The 20,333-nt window shown below is 42.6% G+C and overlaps 1 protein-coding gene across 5 annotated transcripts in view; it reads left to right on the top strand.

Annotated features, from left to right (window-relative positions):
• Positions 1 to 15,238: 15,238 nt before the first annotated feature.
• The window catches only part of EPHA4 (EPH receptor A4), a 140,845-nt gene continuing 135,750 nt past the window's right edge, over positions 15,239 to 20,333 (top strand). For all 5 annotated transcript variants that reach the window (XM_021703231.1, XM_044913762.1, XM_021703232.2 and 2 more), the window contains exons 1-2: positions 15,239 to 15,373; positions 18,491 to 18,558. In XM_021703231.1, the coding sequence (XP_021558906.1) occupies positions 15,283 to 15,373; positions 18,491 to 18,558 (159 nt within the window). In that variant the 5' untranslated portion in view covers positions 15,239 to 15,282. The remainder of the gene's footprint in view (positions 15,374 to 18,490; positions 18,559 to 20,333) is intronic.

Genomic DNA, 20,333 nt, shown 5'->3' with positions numbered 1-20,333 from the left:
GTCCCTGTAAAAATGTGGAATCCAAAAAAGGACATCTAACTCCAGATGTGGTGCACACCATGTAGAAGACAGTAAGACTGTTGCATCTCTTCATCTGGATACAGAGCTTGGCTTATTCAGCCCAAGACCACATTTCTTTTATTATCTTCTCTATTACATGGTGGATACATGTTGAGGTCTTCATCCACTAAACCTAACAGATCTTTCTTCACATAAACCAGCATGAAGTTGTAGCTTCTTTATCCCAGACTTACAGAACTGATTTTTAAAAAATCTAAACCCAAGACTTCATGTTTATCTCTGTAAAATTCCACTTCGCAAGGGCTTTATTCCTCTGTACCAGTACACCAAAATCATTTAAAATCTGATTCCTGCTCAGTAAATTAGCTGTTCTTCTCAGTTGTGTCCCAGTTAGACATGATAAGCTTGCTTTGGATTTCATCTTAATCACTGATAAATGTGTTGAACTGGACAGAGCCATCTTGTCCACTACAACATGAGAAATCTTATTAACTGTCTTTCTGAAATTCAGATACACTGTGGTGTTATCTGATCAAGCTATTCCATCAGAAAAGAAGAGCTGTCAACATGATTTATTGTGTGCCTACTATGTGCCAGACATTTTCTAGGCACTGAGGTATGACTTCAGTTTAGTGAAATAATTCTTCTGCCTAGTGATCACCTCTTCCATCACTATATGTTCCCAAACTATATTTTTAACAATCTGTTAGGACTGTTAGGACATTTTGCCAGAGGTCGTTGTTAATCTAACTGGTTTATAATTTCTAGAGTCCAACCTCTCACTTTGCAAATAACGGAACGCAATTTGTTGCTTGCCACTTTTTTTCATATCCCATTCTTCTCAGGGTGTCTTAAAGATTATCAACCATGACTCCACAATCATACCTATAAGTTATTTTATTTTCCAAGGAAAGAATTGAATTGTACTTGAAGATGTATAGTTATTTAAAGTTGTTCTCTCTTTTCATCTTTTCTTCCATCCTGGGAAAACTGTATCTGCATTCATTATCACTGTGAGCTAGGATCTAACACAGGGCTTAATTGTTGACTGCTTAAATTTTCAATCTTTTTTCCTTCCTTTTCCATTTGAAAGCCTATCTCTTCATTTCAGTGAAAAAGAAGGAAAATTAAGCTAAATAGGTCTTCTGTCTTCTCTTTTATTATTAATATTAAAGCACCTTTCCCCAGGCACGATCAACAGATCAGTCTCTTATCCATTTTCCAAAGGCAAAGGTACCCCTCTTTTTTAATTTATGTAATTTTCATGAAGATAATGACCCTAGATTGCAGAGGCTCTCTTGGTTTCTATATCTGGGTTTACTATTGGATCATTTGGAGATTTTGTATATTTTGTTTTCCCCTTTCATAACTATGTTGCTAACTTACAAAGATGTAAAAATGTAGCCAATTAAAATGAACAATTTATAAAAAGTGTCATCAGATTTCTATAGAAACAATCAGTTGAATTTCCAATGTAGGGCTGATCCTTTTTTTTTTTTCTGTAGCTTCTGCAGAAGCATATAATCTCTTGGCAGTAACCCATTTTATTGAATGGACCAATAAAATATTATTAAACTCATTATTCATTTAATTCCAAGCTCAATGTTTATGTTGTCACCTATATTGTATATATGGACATGCCACAGTGGTTGGCAATAGCTGTATGGTGATAAGGGTCTAATGTAATATGTGGAACTCTTTCGGATAGTGATAGTACAAAGACCCAGAGGAAAAGTTCTCAATAGGTGCTTTTGAAGAAGAGGATTGATAAATTGTTACTATGTTGCCAAAAGGTAAATGATTATATGTAATTGGATGAATCTTGAAAGTTACTGTAACCTATGAGTTTAGGGTTCTGCATTTATAAATGTTACATCCACACTTAGATTGTATCTACTCATGTAATGAGAAGGCAAACTGTGAAAGAGTAATTTGACTAATTCAGTCAAAATTATCATATCAATCATTTGGGTATTTTAGAAGAAAGTTTTAAGTGCCCGAATTATGGAAATAATTACTTTATTTCTCCATCCCCTTTTACTTTGTGCATATGAAGAGATAATCTGATAGACTATTTTTTTTTCATCTTAGAAAAAGACAGCATTTAAAATTAGGAAACACCCAATATAATCGCTGAAAACCTTGCACAATTTTGCATCTGGCTTCTTTTGATAAATATTATCTTCTCATTTTTGCAGCAATTTTTCAAAAACAAAGAGCATCTTTTTCCAAAATTATTTGTCAGTATAATGCAAATTAAAAATTGAAGTATAATATTGTAGCTTCTTTCCTTATAACATGGCAAAAACAGCCTTGAATCGAATTGGATTATACTGGTTTACTTAACTCAGTTAAAATCAGTAAACATAAAAGAAACTGGGGGCACCTGGGTGGCTCAGTCGTTAAGCGTCTGCCTTTGGCTCAGGTCATGATCCCAGGGTCCTGGGATCGAGCCCCGCATCGGGCTCCCTGCTCCGCAGGAAGCCTGCTTCTCTCTCTCTCTCCCACTCCCCCTGCTTGTGTTCCCTCTCTCGCTGTGTCTCTCTCTGTCAAATAAATAAATAAAATCTTTAAAAAATAAAAATAAAAAAATAAAAGAAACTGGATACTGATGTTAATTTTATTCATGTCTCAGATTTACAATAACCTCAAGTTATTTTGTTTGGTTTGTTTCTCCACCAATAATTTAGTTTAATTTATCACTATACACAATCTGAATAGGTTATCAAAGTATTGAAATTTATCATTCTTTCAGGAAACCTGTGATTCTGAGATTGTCCTTGTTTTTGCACCCAATGAAAGATTTTGTACAACCTGCAAGAAAATTTTCTAACCAAAAGATAGCAGTGGATTGACTAATTAAAAATGCATCCATCTGTTTGCTTGCTTGTTGCCTTGCTTTTTGAAACATGCAGATCTAAGTGGGTTGTTTTATTTATGAAGACCCTCTAACTGTGAGAGTTATGAATTCATAAGCTTGCATTCATAAACACAATAAAGGTTAACATGATAACAGAAGTTAACTATATGGAGCATTTCATGTATTTCTCTCATATGGTTGAGTTTTGAAATATGTAATTTTGGAAACCAGAGCTTTTTTTATGTAAAATACAAAATAGGTTTTAACTATTCTCCTTACAGAATTTTTACAGAAGATGAAAGGATTTACACCCAGAAACATCAAGTTGCATGTAACCCACTCGATGTTTGCTTTGTTTATGAATAGTAGGTAGTTATTTTGAAGTGATGGAATATGAAGCTTTATTCTTCCCCAAGGAAAAAGTGTGAAAGTTGCTAGAACTAGGATAATATTATTTTAGAGTTTAAAGGAACCATCACGGTGATCTAGATTGGAAACTGAGGCTTCCAGAGAGACAATACTAATCCAACATCAAACAATCCAGGACTCTTGCTTTCTAATATGGCATTCCATTCATTGTTTGACATGTGTTTGTAGCCCCCTCAGCTAAATTGTTTGATTTCCGTGCTCTGTTTTGTTATATTATAAACAGATTCCACACTCCACTAATTAAGATTTGGTCATCTGTGTTTGAGATAAGGCACTTTTGACTCATAGCTGCATTCTGATGTAAATTTCAGGTAGAGGAAAAAAGTTATGGTTCATACTTCATGATAGTCAAGCAAAAAAGCAGTTTGTACACAGTTCGTACACATATTGCAACAGATGAAGCCTAAGATATAAATTATCTAAATATAAAAATGGGTTAATCTCTGCAAGAAATGGTACACGGGAGGAAGACAATTCATGGTGGACCCACGGTGAGTCCAACTCTGAATTTAAGACTGATAACCAATCGAAATAGTAATGGTTGGCAGAGAAGTACTTGTGAAGCTCTTTAAAAACATCTAGACAATTAAATTCAATTATAAAAATACAGCGGAATTTTTAAAAATGGCTTACCACAATTATCTAGCACCTCACTCACTGAACGCCAAGTTAAGATACCATACTTTTAACAACAAACAGTTATTTTGTGCCAGGCACTCCATTTATGGTCATATGTAGAATATGTCACTTAATCCCTGTAACAATCCTGAAGCAGGCACTGCTATTAGCTCCATTTTACAGATGAAGAGACTGAGACTCTCGCTACTACATGCATTTCTCTCCTAGAATGTGATAAATGTAAAGAGAATGATTGTGTTTGAGATGAAGAACAGAAAACATGAGAACTGACTTGATGCTGAATGCCAGAGGGACAGTTAGTGTCCTTTAAGTAAATGGCACCTTCTCCTGCTTTAGCTAGAGAGTGCATAATTTAAATTTGTGTCTCAGTGAAGTTGGAAGTCACACGCCATTGTCAGTCAAGATTACTCTCAAATGGTCAAAACCTTGCATGTTGAATCTGTATATAGGTTTACTATGTCATACCATGAAGAAATAGATTTTGTACAATGCTTAATTCTGACAATAGTTTCAATTAGGTCAACAAATTCTGAGTTATCTTTGATTCCTGAAAAAAAGTGGAAACAAGGGGAAATTATTTTAAAACATTTGTCTCTCTAAATCTCATTTTAATCACCAATTTGAACTTTCTAAGCCATCTAACTTTTAAGTGCACTTGCTAACAACTAGCTAAGCTATTTGTGTTTGTTTGGGGTTTTATTCCTCTCTTTGTTGGGAGCAGTCAAATAATTAGCTAGCAAAAAAGCCAATGTCAGTGGCTTTTGGGGACAATCTTCAAGCTCCTGAAATCACAAGTTGACTGTGGAGACAATGGGGAATGTAATTAGATACTCTGTTTACAGAAGTGGGCACATTTGTCCAATATGGTACAACATAAGGCCATTCATTTTGGTTTGGCAGCAAGCAAGTAATTGTGTGAAAATCTACATCTATTCCCCAAATGGCTGTAATGAACGGGCCTCCTAAGGAGAGTCAATGCAAATCTTATGTGGTCACAAAGAAAAGGTAAACCTTCAAAAGTTTCAGGAAAATTTTTACCATCAGCTGGTTCAATTTTATTTCTTAAATTAATTACATCCTGATTTAGTTATGAATACACATATAGGAAAACACCCCTCGATGCACAGTTTGACTACCTACTGAAATTCATCTTCTATGCTTATTACTTCCAAATTAAATACACTGAACACAAAAAGAAAAATGTATGTTTTCTATGGTGAAGAAAGAATTAAGGAGAAATTCAATATTAGGGACTTAAAAGAGAAAAATCAATAACTTATTTTGAGGTTTAAAGAGGCGATTTTATACAGATGCCCATTTCTAAGGAGTTTTTTTCTTTAACACTCAACCATCCTTTCCCCACTTCCCCATATAAATTGCTTTTATTCTGAGTTAGAAGTTGAGAGGGTATTAGATGAAGGTATATTCTTTAGGGATAATGAACCTCAGTGGCATAACAAGAGTATTTCTGGATTTGTGCGAGTTTGTGCCTACGCACGTGCATATATGTGTGTAATATTTGTACAGATAATCTCCAGGTACCCTTTGTATTGAAATATGCCAAATCAACCCAAATTAAATTCTAACGAGCAATATTATTTTTGGCATTATCTTACTAGGAAGACAATTTACTAAAAGCTTTCTTTCTATCTACAACCACATGTAATTTATTGGGGGTTCTCAGAGCTTTAAAATATTAATTCCCAGTATTACTTCATTTATTCTCACCAATTTCATCATTTTGAAAATTAATCAACTGTCAAAAAAGTTGAACTCTAAGTGATATTAAATTTAAATTATGCATGTGTATTTTATCAGAACATGAGATACAAAACATATTACAGAATTACATACGAGTAAATTATCTTTGAAAAAGATCTATGTAAACTGAGAATAATCAATAATAGGGCTTTAATTTTAAAAGTTAAAGGCTTCTATCTTTGCTACTCTTTGGGTGTGTGTGTGTGCATAATTTCCCAGAATTCTTTACATTTAAACTTGTTCTATTTTTTATACTAAGTGCCAGAAGAAGCACTGTTGTTTGAAGATTAACCATTTTCAGACAAAAAAAAAAAAATCACAAAATTATTTTCCTGGCAATTATTAGCTTTACACTCAACAGGTTTAAGGCACTGGTGAATCAAACATTTGCCGAACATTCCCCATGGATTTGCCAAGCATCTGTGTTAACATCCTAAATAAACTCCAGGGTTATAGAGTTATTTACTCAGGTTTATTGGTTATACTTTTGCCCCTGAACAACTTCTGCTTGCCTTTTGCCTGGTAGAAGAAAAACCCAATTGTTACAAGCAACAATGCTCCCAGACAGCAAAATAATTCATTTATAGGACGATAAACTATAATATTCAAATTTGTATCATTCACACTTTTTACTTTTATATCTTCTTACCTCCAATAAAACAAAAAATAAAAATCAGAACACGAAAAAACCTTGAATACAGCTAATACAAAAGTATAATACATTATGACGGTATAATGTATAAAATCTTCGGATGACATGTACCTCAGTTGAAACACAGACAACTGTATTTCATTTCCCGAGACAAGGTGAAAAATAATCTGTTTATTTTTAGAGAATATCAGGGCTCCTAGTGATTTTAACATAAACGTGGAACATTTTGTTTAAAGACCCTGCAATTTTAGCGGATCAGAAAAAATGATGTCAAACTTAAGAGACTCTTATAATCAGAATGCAGATGGCACCAAAAAAAAAAAAAAAACCGAAGTAATTAAAATAAGGCCTACATCTTAATTCAGGGAGTCTTTCTAGAGATCAAAGTTTTCATTTATGCTGATGACCTACCTGACTTTTCAGGGAAGTAATCTACTGTACAAACTGAAATGTCTCCATAGTGTGGCCTCATATTATAGGATGCAACCTCCTTCCAATATTAAGACATTAAATTGTGCAGGATGCAAGCCCCACAGAGTCAGGAGCAGAACATCCCTCCAGTTACTCTACAATTAGCAAAAACAAATATTCCCAGGCCATTTTTATGAAAAGATGTTAGTACTTACAAGTCGGCTTAGAATCATTCAGTCCAAGAAAGGGGAGGCTAGACACATCTGATCACTCACACTAGGAGAGAAACTGGTCTATTCTTGGATTCCAAGCCCCCAATAAAATTCAGCATGGGTGCTTAATTCTTTGCATCCCCAAGCCTTGGAATGCTGCCCTCCCGGGGGTGATTTTCCATCACATTGGTGCTGACGCTACAGATGTGGGGGTTTGGTATATGTGTTTGCATTTTTGCGTGTGTTTGCGAAAGCAGTTTCTGAAGGGCTGTGGGCCCAAACTGCCCCACAGCTACCCTCCCACCCCCAGCTTTCCAAGAAGAATTTGTTATATCCCCCCTACCCTTTTCCATCTAAATGTGGTGCTGGGCCTCAGGAGGCCTTGGTACACAAAGCTTCTATCCAAGGCTGTCACTTGACTGACAGCAAAAAGGTTGCAGGAAGATGGACAGCTGGGTGTAGGTGGACATGGAAAAAAACAGAAGGCCGAGGAGATTCAATCAGAACACAGCAAGAGGAAGGTTCTAAATCACAGACCTGTCCAGACTTCGAAGGCTTTAGGAGCTTTAAAACCAGCTAATCTTATTTTTAATTGAAGCCAGTTTTTTTAAAACAGCACCCAGGTTTATAAGTAAATCTGTAACACATATTGTAAAATGGCACAAGAAGTATATTGCTGAAGACAGCTGTCAGTGGAAAGACCCAAAGCATCCTAAATTTTCTTATTACCTTGCGGTGATTTCTGCATCGCGAATAAGTTTTGCGAGTAAGTTAACCAGGGTGGCCTGCTAGGCATTATGGGTACAAGTAGGTATTTATCAAAGTGTTTTAAATGATAACAATCCGACTGAAAACTATAAAAGTTTCAAATGAGAACATAATGAGACACACAGAGGAAATGGGGCCCAGCTTTACTGAGCTGCAGTCAACTGACCATTTAATGGAACAGACTTGATTAATATCCTGTCAATGTTCAATTACCTCTGATAGGTGTCTAATGTAGTATAAATAGGCAGGTCGAAGTTGCAGCGATGGGACCTCACTCTTAGTTAATGTATGCTGGAATCTCTCTCATAATCACCTGTGCATGTTTTGATTCAAATTTGTTTTAATTCAGAGCTGCAAGAGATAAAGGTGACATACTTAAAAGTGATGACATATTAAAAAAATGACGATATATGTAAATTATCCCACATGTTAATCCTGAATATCGGAGTGAAACATCAAATCTCAGGAGATAAACCCTATGGTATTTGCAATGTACTAATGTTCTCTACAGAAGAAAGATTTATTCCAAATTGGCACCAACGCCGTCCCCAATCCAGCTAGAGACGGTTAAGGGTGCTGTTCTCAGAAGGCTACTTGCACCAGTTTAAATAATAAATCTCATGGAAATACCATTATCTGTATTTTCATGCCTAATTTTTAACTCTTTCTGTCATTGCCTAGCAAAAAGAAAGCCGGGGCTGCATACACATAGAATTTAATAAGAGGAAAAACAAGCAGTTGAATTGATATACTTTAAATGTCACCTTGAGTCAAATGATCCATTACTACCCGAATTCTTTTACTACTAAATAAATTCTTTTACCTCCCTCCTTCAAATAACTCATTGTTTGCCTGAATTCACACCAGTTTATTTGTGCAGATAGTCAAGGTCTAAGAAAAAGTGATTCTCCATATAACTTAGTGGAAGATAGTATATGCTTTCCTGCATCACATACAACCTTATGCATACACTCCTGGGCTAGCATTTATTTTATAGAAATTCTTCATTGTTTTTCCACATCATATATCCAAAATGCACCCCCCCCCGCCCCGCAATAATGCTAGTTCTAACTAAACCATGTTCATGAATCTCACTTTTGTATTTCTTTATAGAGGGATTTTATTTATGTTCAATTGATTTCAATAAGCTTTCATTAATTTACAGTGGAGCTCAAGTAGTATGTGATGCAGGAAAGAGCCTCTACTATGTTTCTTGGAGTTTTGACTGAGTTTTCTCTTAGCCCCTTTGAATAGAGTCAAGAGACATCATCTGTTGCAGGGAAAAGGCTTTTCCTATTTACTATGTGGCATAAATGATTAGGCTACAGAAATAATATATAAATATAATATCCAAAGTAACATTTCCTCTGTAAATACACTTATAAGTCTTTATTATCTAAACAAGCATTTACAGGACTTACATTGTACAAAAGGAAATACATTATCTCATTTTAGACATCGTTAGACTATTCAGAGATCTTTTGAAATTACAAAACAAGTGTTTGGGACATAAATACTTGGTAAACGCTTTAGACTATGATGGGGAAAAGAAAAGTTAGGTTTCCAAACTTACATTCTCATTATGCAATAAATCATAAAGTATGTTCATGGTTATGTTCTTTTTCTTAACGGCATTTCATTGCAATTACACATTGTTTTTCAGGAAAAAAAAAAAAGAGGGCTTTTGCAGTTCTTCCATAAATTGGTTCTCTAACCAGATAATTATGTCTCTTCTAAAAATGGCTAAAAAAAGTTATGCCAGTTTATGTTATTCACATATATATTATCATTAGTTTTTCATTATAAAACAACTATAATTCCCAGTTTTTTAATGATCATAAATCAATATAGCTATTAAATAGTAAAGTATTTAATCGCTGTAACTTGAAGTCTTATGTTGATATTTTGAGTTAGAAGGAGTGAACAGCATTTTATAAGTATCGTATTGAAGAGTTCCAAGTAAACAACCTTTTCTTTCACACCAACGAAATAAAATAGTTTCAATGTTTAGCTCATGTTCCCAATGCAGCCAAAAAACAGATGCTAATGACCTCCTCCAAATACTCCTGAAGAAAGGTTCACTGTCTACAAAATATTTAGTTCTTGGGGGGGGGGTCTAGAGTTGCCCCAGGACTGAACTGAGGGTCTTCCTCTCTCTCCACCTCCCTCTTGGTGGCCCCAAGGATGACAGAATGTTCCTGATGGTTTCTGCTCAGCCCCCACATCCCTGGGTGGTAGGTGTCATGAATGGTCAGGGCTGGGAAGAAACTTTTAACACATTAAACATGTGGTGTTTGGTATACAGTAGGCGCGTGACAAATGTTTGCTAGAACTGAATTAAAATTCGGGTACAACGCCAAAGTTTCTGAAAAGCTTTCTTCCTGGAGAACTCTTTGTCCTTTTTCATCTCAGTGACTCGGAAAGGCTTTTTTCCTGTGTCTTGCCCTCACTCTTCTGACTCGTCAGGACCTGGGCTCTGTGGCCATTTTTCCCACTCAGTTGTCAAGGGCTAACAAGAGTCCTGCTTCTTATTTGCATCAGAAATAGCATCAAAGCCTTGACATCAAAGGATGAAGTCTCCAAAAGGGTTTTCTGGAAGCTTTAGGAAGCTCACCAAGCGTTGTTTCAGGTTACAATATTTCAGGTGGTGGCTTAGGGGCAGGAGCGTCTTCCTGACCAAGGTGGCTATGTCATTCGATGGAGCTTTGGTTATTCCTAATCACCAATATTTTGATTTAGTTGTGGGATTTGGGGTTCTCTGCACCTTGTTTCACTTAACTGTTTTTGAAACTATTAAATTTGGAGGTAAGTACTACTTCTAGGTTCAAATCCAACTGTACCATCTAGAATATGAGTTGATGGTGAGTTGTAATAAATCAACAACGTAGGAAGGGAAGAATTAAGAATTTCTTGAAGAATTTAGAATTTTAGAGTTGGTGAAATAAAACAATCTCCTCCCATGGAGCACAAGCATGAGTCATCGTGCCCAGTTTCCTCGTAGAAAGGAAGCTTCAAGCTGAACACATAATTTCTCACTTAATAACATTAAATTATTAATATTAAACTGGTGATATTAAATGATTAATATTAAGTGATTAACTGTTAAATAGTTATTAGTGAAATATTATTTAAGAGTAATAACTGTCCACCACGTGCCAGGCATTATACCAGGTGCTCTACAAAATTCATCCACGTTTTAGAAGAATCACATAACTACAATTCACACATGAGGAAACCATATCTCAGAGAGGTTGAATAACTTACCCACAGACAAACAACTGGTAAAAGACCAGCTAGATGTCTGTCTTGGAATCCCTGCTCCCGGCAATGGCCAAATCCTTCACGGTACTGCTGGGGGTTCCATTTCACTGATAACAACACTTATGTCCAGGGAAATCCAGCTAAACTCATTAAAAAAAAAAATCTAGCGGATTGGGGCACCTGGGTGGCTCAGTGGGTTAAGCGTCTGCCTTTAGCTCAGGTCATGATCCCAGAGTCCTGGGATCGAGTCCTGCATCAAGCTATCTGCTCAAGGGGGGAGCCTGCTTCTCCCTCTCCCTCTGCCTGCTCCTCCCCCCTGCTTGTGCGCACTCTCTCTCTGACAAATAAATTAATAAAATCTTAAAAAAAAAAAAAAATCCAGGGGGCGCCTGCTCAGTCCTTAAGCGTCTGCCTTCGGCTCAGGTCATGATCCCAGGGTCCTGGGATCGAGCCCCGCATCGGGCTCCCTGCTCAGTGGGAGGCCTGCTTCTCCCTCTCCCACTCCCCCTGCTTGTGTTCCTGCTCTCGCTATCTCTCTCGCTCTGTCAAATAAATAAAATCTTTAAAAAAAAAAAAAAATCTAGCGAAGTGTTCAGTAAAAGGCAGCATGGATTCGTCTTCTTGTTGTTATCCTGTCTCTGGTCTTGCAAGAATTCGGTCATTGCTTACTTGTCCACAGGTCAAAGCCCCTTTTCTCACCACTTTGGTGAAACTGGCCCTCCCTGGAGAGGCAGAAACTCCGAGATACTTGGTGCTATTTTAAAATGTCTTTGCAAATCAGAAAGACCTCTGAAAATGAACCCTAATTCAACCTAACATTTAAGATGGACTTGGAAGCCCAAGTCTTTGTGACAGGCACTGTAAACAAAGGAAAAAAAAAATCTATCCAAGTTTTTGAGATATTGGATTACTATATTCATTAAGCTTATAAGCACATGTATTTTGACACATCTCTTAATGGATTCAAAATCGTCTCGAATTCTCACAGCATTTAAGGTGTTTTCCTCTGGAGTCAAGCTAATTTATTTTCTTTCTTTTTTTAAGATTTTATTTATTTATTTGAAAGAGGGGGAGAGAGAGAGAGAGAGTGAGCCAGAGAGAGCCCAAGCGAGGGGGAGGGGCAGAGTAAGAGGGAGAAGCAGGCTTCCCACTGAGCAGGGAGCCTGATGTGGGACTGGATCCCAGGACCCTGGGATCATGACCTGAGCTGAAGGCAGATGCTTAACTGACTGAGCCACGCTAATTTATTTTAAAAGAAGGTGGTTTTAGGTACTTTTTGAGATTATGGTATTCTATTGTATGCTCATGACACCAGTGAGTTATTGATGTGTTGTAAATTCTCTCGAATGCTTGAAAATTCTTAGGTGTTTTCCAGTAAAGTGTGCGTGTGTTTGGGGGGCGGTTCCACACTGCTGATGGACTGGGCTGCTATCTTTGTTTTCACTTTTGCCCTGTTTTGGAAAAGAACCTTGCCTGTTAGGTTAGAGAACTTTTCCTCTGGGTAGTCACAGTGGACAGAATTTTCAGTAGTTCATTTCTGATTTTCATCTCAGAAATTCTTGAAAGAGGAAGTTATAGTTCAGTTTTCCAAGTTTGAATTTCTTGCCTTTTGGTTCTCCAGGTTATTGGGTTGCTTTGGGATCTGAAAAACGAAAATGGGACGCAAAACGGGGGAGTCACTGAATGTGCCTTAGCAGATGAAGCCTTGCCTTCAGACAGCTGTGGCTGCGAAGGCTTTAATATTCAGCGTGCATATCCCAGGAGGGGAAAAGTGGTACATGTTCTAGAAATTTCACTGTTTTTAAGGAGGCGGGCAATTTCCCATTCCACCACATACAACTCAAACTCGTGCAGAGAGGCAACCTGTACCTATTGTTTAAAAAGGTTTTAGACAGAATTCAAACTGCTCTTTCCTCTTTCCAGTCGTTGTGCCAAATGCAGGGGACCAATATTTCATCTTCTTTTCCTATAAAGCTCAGGAAGATACACGAAAGAAGCTAGAAGTGAATCCCTTAAAGGGACTTCGTGCAGTTACTTAAATAATTGATACATACACATACCTATAAATCCCCCCGTGTGCATTTTTCCCCTTTTTACTTGTGTGAAAACAGTAGCTACAATAACTGAAATCCACTTCCTCACACTGTGACATTTCAGGAGGTCTTTCACCGAGAAGGCAAAATACTTGGGACCCCGCACAAGCTGTCCCCCGAGACCACCACGCACACAGCTACTGCTCACAGCCTCGCCAGGCGCGCTAAAAAAAAAAGTTGCCGGGTTCTGAGTTTGCAAGGGTGCGGCTCTCCAACCACGAGGAGGCACGATGGGCTGCGGGGGCCAAGGACCTGAAGCCGTGGCCGCGATCCGCTCTCCTCCACACTGCCTTATCTCTTGCTGTTTTATCTAGGATTCCTGTCTTGTTTTGTTTTGTTTTGTTTTGTTTTGTTTTCTAGGGACTGCAGCTACTCAGGCAGCCCTGGGGATATTGACTATGAGTTTCTCCTTGACTCCATCTTCCTTAACCCAGCTGGCGAGAAGCACGACTCCTGGGTCCTCTGCACCACCCCCCGCCACCACACTGCAGGAGTGGCCAGGGTGCGCGGGACGTGGGAGCGCGGATGAAAATGTGCCCCACGGCCACACCTCCGCTCTGCGGGTTGCGGGTTGCAGCCTTTGTCCGCTCGCCCTTCCGCGGGGGCCGCGCACTCCCGAGTCAGGCCGGCAGGTGGCGCGGTTGCCTCACGATGAGCTGCTGCCTGAGCGGGAAAGGCGCTTCCACCTCCCCGCGGTCGCCCACCCGCTGGGACCCTCGCCCGGGAGAAAAACTCGGTCCTACCCTGGAGGGAGACAGAGGAGGGGTAGCCTGGGAGCGGGGGGTGGGGGGTGGGGGGAAGGAGGCCAAGTCGGGAATCCGGCCCCTTTAAACGTCGGGAGAAACGCTCCGAGTCGCGTCGGGGGTCCGGTCCCCGGGCCGCCCGCCACGTTACGGTCGCCGGGCGGCGCTCAGGTGGCTGCTCTCGCAGCCCGGACATCTGGGGACAGACCAAGGCTCGGTGGGGCCTACGTCCCCGGAGGTTGACAGTGACACTCTCGGCGCCTGGGTGGGGGCAGCTGCGAGGATTTCCGCCGCTTCTGCCGTCCGCCACCGCGCCCGGGGCGCGGAGAGCGGTCCCCAGCAGCTCCCGGGAGCCGTCGGAGCGCAGAGCTGCAGCAACCGCCTGGGGCAGCCTCCGAGTCCCCACCTGCGGGGTCTGGGCAGCAGCAGGTACCCACGCTCCCACTTTACGCCCTTCGCTTCCGCCCCGGCGCCTGGGATTGACCAGGCCTGGTTCCCGGGACGATCCCCCGGGCAACACGCAGCCGATTCCCTGCAGCTCAGGCCCGGCCTTCTCGGGGCGTCCTGGCGCGATGGGAAGTCCTGTCCCGGGGCCGGGAAGAGACGCGCTGCGTGAACGCGAGGTGCAACCAGAGGGTTCTCCGTTGCTAGAAAGTCACTGGTTCCGTCTCTGGAGACTGTGGCTGAGCCTTGCCTCCCGCCGGGAGAGGCCCTGGACTTTGGGGACCGATTAGGTCCCTGCTTTCCAGGCAACTGGGGAACCAGGGAAGAAAGACATAATCAAACCACAGAACTCCCCCAAAGAGCATTTCATTTGGAGGTGCGCCATAAAGACACAAACAGGGCAAGGTAGCTGAGGGTGGCAGAGGCGGTGCGCCAGCCCCCGCGCGCAAGACGCGAACGCTTCGACCCTCAGAAAAGAGCAACAGCAAAGAGGCAGGTCAACTTTATACCTATTTTATTGCAGTAAAAGAACCTTTTCCTCTATCTCAAACCGCCCGTGGCGGGGGGGGGGGGGGGGGCCCCGGGGAGGGAGGGGGTTGCCAATCTTCCTCGGATTCCCCCCAGTCAATTCAGTCTTCGAAGCTCCTTCCGCTGCCCTAGGGCTGGACCCCTGAGATGAAGTCCGGGGACCACGCCGTCTCCCTCCGGCGGGGGGAGGAACCCCGCAGAGCTGGGCCCCAGAGGCCGCGGGAGACCGCGCGCCCCACCGAGCCCGGAGGGGGCGGGGCCTCGGGGCGGGCTCTGCTCAGTGGGGCGGGGCTGCGCTGTCCCGTCTGCGCCACTATTGGCCGCGGGCCCCGGACTGGCGGGTGAACGTCACGGGCTGGGCCCACCCCCTTGGCAATGTCTTCAGCCTGCTGCACTCCTAACTTAAGCATTTATTCCACTGGGATAGAAGCGGCAGGAGCAGCGTTGGCACCGGCGAACCATGGCTGGGATTTTCTATTTCGTCCTCTTTTCGTTTCTCTTTGGGATTTGCGACGCTGTCACCGGTTCTAGGGTGTACCCCGCGAATGAAGGTAAGACCGAGGCGGTCCTTCTGTGGTCCCGGGCAGAGAGGTGGATCTGCGGGTGAATGGCCCCCGGGAGCGCAAGGCCGGAAGGTGTGAGGGGATCCCGGCGTGAGCGGTGCGCCCCGACTCCGGAGAAGGGGGCCCGGACGAGAGGATCCGCGAAGGGGAGTGGGGAAGCTGCCGGGCAGCCTTCCCCGGGCGGTGACCCTGCATTCGGCTGGGCTACCCAAGTTTGTAGCGGAAGGACAAAGTTTATCAGCATCCGCGGGCGAGGCCGGCTCCAGGAGCCCCAGGGGATACACTAGAGCCAACGCCAGGACTAAACAAACAAACAAAAAATAATAATAAATTATTTGGACGTAGCGTTCCCTATCACCGCTCCCAACCCAGCCCCGGTCAAGGGGGGAACGGAAGCCTGGATCTAAGTGAGTGTTTGGTGCGCCCGGGTTCCTGCGAAAGCCTTGGAGCTCAAGGTTTCTGCAAAGTTTCCCGAGCCCTGGGCTTCCCGGGACCCGGCTGCGGGGCCTCGGCTGCACAGCGGTCGTGGCGCCGCTCGCAGGTCGCCAGTGACCTGGTTTCTGTAGCACCCGGCGTCAGACACCTTTCTCCCCGCTGGGCCTCGCGCTCCGGGTGTGCGATCGCTGGCCTACGGGGCCCCACTCTCTTCAGATCACCCCTCAGACCTGGGGACCCGCTGGCAAGTTGAACGTAGTAGTTTTTGCTTTTTGCCCCCAGAACTATACACTGGGTTAGTTTGGATGGAACGCGCGGGACCGACTGGACCCGTCTGGGTGCTGTTTTCTGCGCGTCTCTTCGGACGTGCTGGAAAGATTGTGTCTGTTTCTGTGTAGGGGAGGTGGGTGTTGATCATTTAGTTTCTGATGATCTCAGAGAAAGGCGAATTGAATGTGTGTGTGTGTATGTGTGTGTGTGTGTGTCAGTGTGAGTCTGTGTGTGTACGCGCGCGCGCGCAAATGTGTGTATGTGGGTGCGCGGGTGCCCGCGTGGACGCGGACGATTGTGTGCCGGTGCGTGTGTACCCTGATAGCGTGCGCCTCTGTTCGGGGCTGCTTGTGCTCGAGTCAGCGTGCATCTAGCCTTGCACCGGTCTCGTCGACTCTTTCACAGCAGCCCCGTCCCGCGCCCTCCCCCATCCATCTATCCATCCATCCATCTATTCAGGCGTCCATCTCTCCAGAATCCGTCCGTGCATCCCTGCGCTATCTATCATTTTCCCTGTTCCGAAGGAGGGAGCCAAAAACCAACTTAGCCTTGGCTGGGCAGCCGGTACCCAGAGTTCGCCAGAAGGAGGCTGGGAGAGATTCACACACCTGCCGGCAGACACTGGGAGGAAAGGGGCGCTCTCCCACCCTCTCGATCTCCTCCCTTCTTCTTAACTGACTTCTGGTGCCATCTCGGTCGCTGCGGTCCCTCGGTCCCCAGGGTCATTCCTTTTAGTGGAATCATGGATCTCGCTTTCTCCCGACTACTTCGCACACTTGTTAGGATGTCCCTCGAGACCTCCCTGGCTCCAGACGTAACGGAGATTTTCTTTTCTTTTTTTCTTTTCTTTTTCTTTCTTTCTTTTTTCCTTTTTTCCCCCTCCCCTTTCTTGCCTTTTCTTTTGGAAGGAAAACTTGGGAGCGTTAGACAAAAACGGTGTTGATGGAACTGTAGGCTGATGTAGAACGAAGGGGGGGGGGAGTGTTTCCCCCCCTCCGGCCCCTCCTCCCCCCTAAAAATTAATTCATTTTGTTGCTTTTTATTCCCATCACGTTTCCTTTTCTCCCTTTTACCCTCCCTTTCTACTCCCTCCCTTTTTTTGTAAATTGGGTCTTATTGTTCCCTTTGTGTCCCTAATCCACCTTACATAAATCCAAATGGATGTAGCGGGCTTTTCTCTAGGGACCAAGAAGAGGGAATGAGGAGGGGGGGCGCAACTCCGGGCGGGAGCGACCCAGGGAAGGCTCTACATTTTAAAATAATTAAGAGACCCTAGGAATTCAGGCTCCTCGGGAAAACCAGGAGAAAGCAGCTGTTTTTAACTCCTTTGACTTGGGGATGGAATGAGGGAAGGTGGGCAGAATTCAGGGGCCTAGGGGTGAGATGGAGAGTCGGAATGCCCAGGAGCAAGGATGAGGGCTCCCCATTCCCACACCTCCTCCAGCCTAAAGAGCCAGCCTCACTGATCAAATTAATAACCCAGTGGTTCCTTTGAGATGGGCCTTTCGACCCCCAGGCCTGCAGATCTCGGTGGGAAAGAGAATGTGGAGAGGTTAGGAATCCATTGTGTCCTTTAAAATGTCCTCGGTGCCTAGGACAGTTCCAGCCTGGGTGGGGGATAGCAGCTCTGTAGCCGGCTTCCCTGTTCCTGAGCTTTGACACACATGCTTAGGTGAAGCACAAACACTAAATCTATTAGGCTGCACTCCTTCACCTAAAATTCAAACCAGTGATTTCCTCCTAGGCTGAGGACGAGTCTCTGGTTGTCCTCCAAAAGACCTGGGGAAGAGAGTATTCCAGTGTGTTAGCATCCTAAATTCTACAGGTCTGCCATTACCCCCTTTGAAACTTGGATATTTTAAAAAAGCAGCGGATACCACATCCGGGGCCTCTTTATTTGGTGGGGGAGGGAAAAAAGAAATTGTAGAGGAGAGAGCCTTTTCATGACCCTTTGAATACTCTGTTAGAATTCACTTGTGGTTCTGTCACCATGATGATATGTGGTCATCTGAAACTTGCAAAAACAAATAACTCTAGTAGATACCAGACAGAGATGAATGCTGATTTTGCTCTGGAGTGTAGCTGCCCTACATAGATATATTTATTTTTTGAATTGTACTTGAGATTCTCTATTCATCCTTTTTAGAAAATGAATCAGCTCAGGCCTGGGATGGAATTTTAAATGCTAAGCAAGTTAAATAAATAAGAATGTGCAGATTTAAAGAGGGGAGAAGATCAAGTAAGTAATGATTATTTACATAAGTGAGACTGAGTTTAGGTTTTGATCAGAGTTGGATATGCACACCCCCAGAACATATGGAAACGCTCAGGCAAATGGTTTTTGTAGTATTGGCTTTTTTGCAATTGGAAATTAATCCATTTTCCTTTGTTTTCTTGCAGTTACCTTATTGGATTCCAGATCTGTTCAGGGAGAACTTGGGTGGATAGCGAGCCCTCTGGAAGGAGGGGTAAGTTCTGAGTTGCTCTCTGATCCAAAGGGTAAAAAGGAGTGATTAGCAACTTTCTGAGAGTCCTAATGGCTTGATTCTTGTTGATTGTGGTGAGGGGGTCAGATTTCCGCCATGGCCTGTGAGGTGAATTACGCTTTGTTGGAGAAATCCTATACTCCCTTTGGATAGCCCTGTCATGGAAGAACTAGAAACCAAAAGGGCAGAAAGGGGTTTCAAAATTAGGAGATTGGTGGAGGCATAGACTTAGATGCCTATTTAAAACTAAAATACCGACAAGAAATACGATCCAGGGACCAAATTAGAATTTGTGCCTATTACTGTGATGGCCGTGAAGACCTGACAGGGTTAATTTTAGAGCAATTGTTCTGTTTCCAGATGAGGAAAATGAATAAATAAAGATACCGGGGAGAGAACATTTCTGATTGTACCAGGCACAAGTTTAGTTCCATGCAGAGGCAATGGGGGCGGGGGAGGGGCACGTCCTTACCTCTCACAACCTTAAATCTCACAGCCTTAAATCAACTGCAGCTCTCTTGCACACTGTGAGGAAACCCTATGAGCTTCTGCCAGGGGCACAATATATACAGATGTGCTATTGGTGCTGAATGTAAAAAAGTTTATGTATTTGGAATCTTGAGCCTTTGGGAAAGGGGAAGCTAAAATAGAAAGTATGAGAGAGCGCATCACTGTTCATTTCTTCTGAAATGTGCCTTCACTGCCTCCTTCTGAAGATTCAGAGAATACAGGTCAATGGCCACATTCTCCCCCCTACACCCTTCAAAACAGGTCAGAATGAATCGGCTTGGGAAAGAAATCAGTATAACATGTAACTCCGACTTCTGCCAAATTTAAGGAACTCTCAAATCCTTTAAAAATTAAGATCATTCTGCCTTTATATGCTTGATAATCTGTGACTGAATCAGTTGATTGAGAGCAGTGGAGGTGAAAGACAAGGCATCTTTAGCAGGGGAAGATTGGAATACCAGCCCCCAGTATGGTGCTTCCCACCTGTCCACTGAATCAACAATAAGGGATCAAAACAGTAAAGATGCACAGAAACTGTTATAAAAGAGGAAGGGTTTTAAAAATAAGGCAAGGAAGTTGTCATGAAAATGGAGAATGTTAGGCCGTCTTTTTCCAAAACAGGTTTTGGGATCCATGTGAAATAAAACGGAGATTTGCCTTACCTTCCTGTTTTTCTGCCTGAACTTGACTGCAGTTGGTTGGATCTCTGCTGAAAAATTCTAGTCGGCCCTCAAAACCATTTTTTAAAGGGAGGGAGAGTGATTGGCAGGCCTCTGGCAGTGTAGACAAGCTGTATTCACTGCTGATTGCAGGCAATTGCCCTCGTCCTTTGAATGTGAAGAAAGGTACAGCTTTATCTTGTGAGAGTCAGACTCTTGTTAATCCTATACCCTGGAAAGGTCACTGATTCAGGGAGGCTTTCCCAGGCTACACCAGGAGTAAAGCTCTGTAGGTTCAGTGTATTAGAACTGCTAGCAAAATTGAAGATGGAAGGTATCAGTACTTTAAAAATTTAATGAATCTTATTTTTCTTACGGGCTGCTCTCAAGTTTGAAGGGAGAATGCATCCAGTATGATTTGGGACCTGACTTGTTACACTAAATATACGTGTGACCTGTATAAAAGCAAGGAGTGACACATTTTTGAGCACAGTCTATGGTCTGTCTAATTTCTGGAAAGCTTTTACTGCAACTTAATATTCTGTAGACATCCCATATCCCACACCCACCCGAAACTGCCGAAAGAAC

Source organism: Neomonachus schauinslandi, chromosome 3 (assembly GCF_002201575.2).
Source record: "Neomonachus schauinslandi chromosome 3, ASM220157v2, whole genome shotgun sequence".
NCBI lineage: Eukaryota > Metazoa > Chordata > Mammalia > Carnivora > Phocidae > Neomonachus > Neomonachus schauinslandi.
This window is presented reverse-complemented; position numbering and strand designations above follow the sequence as displayed.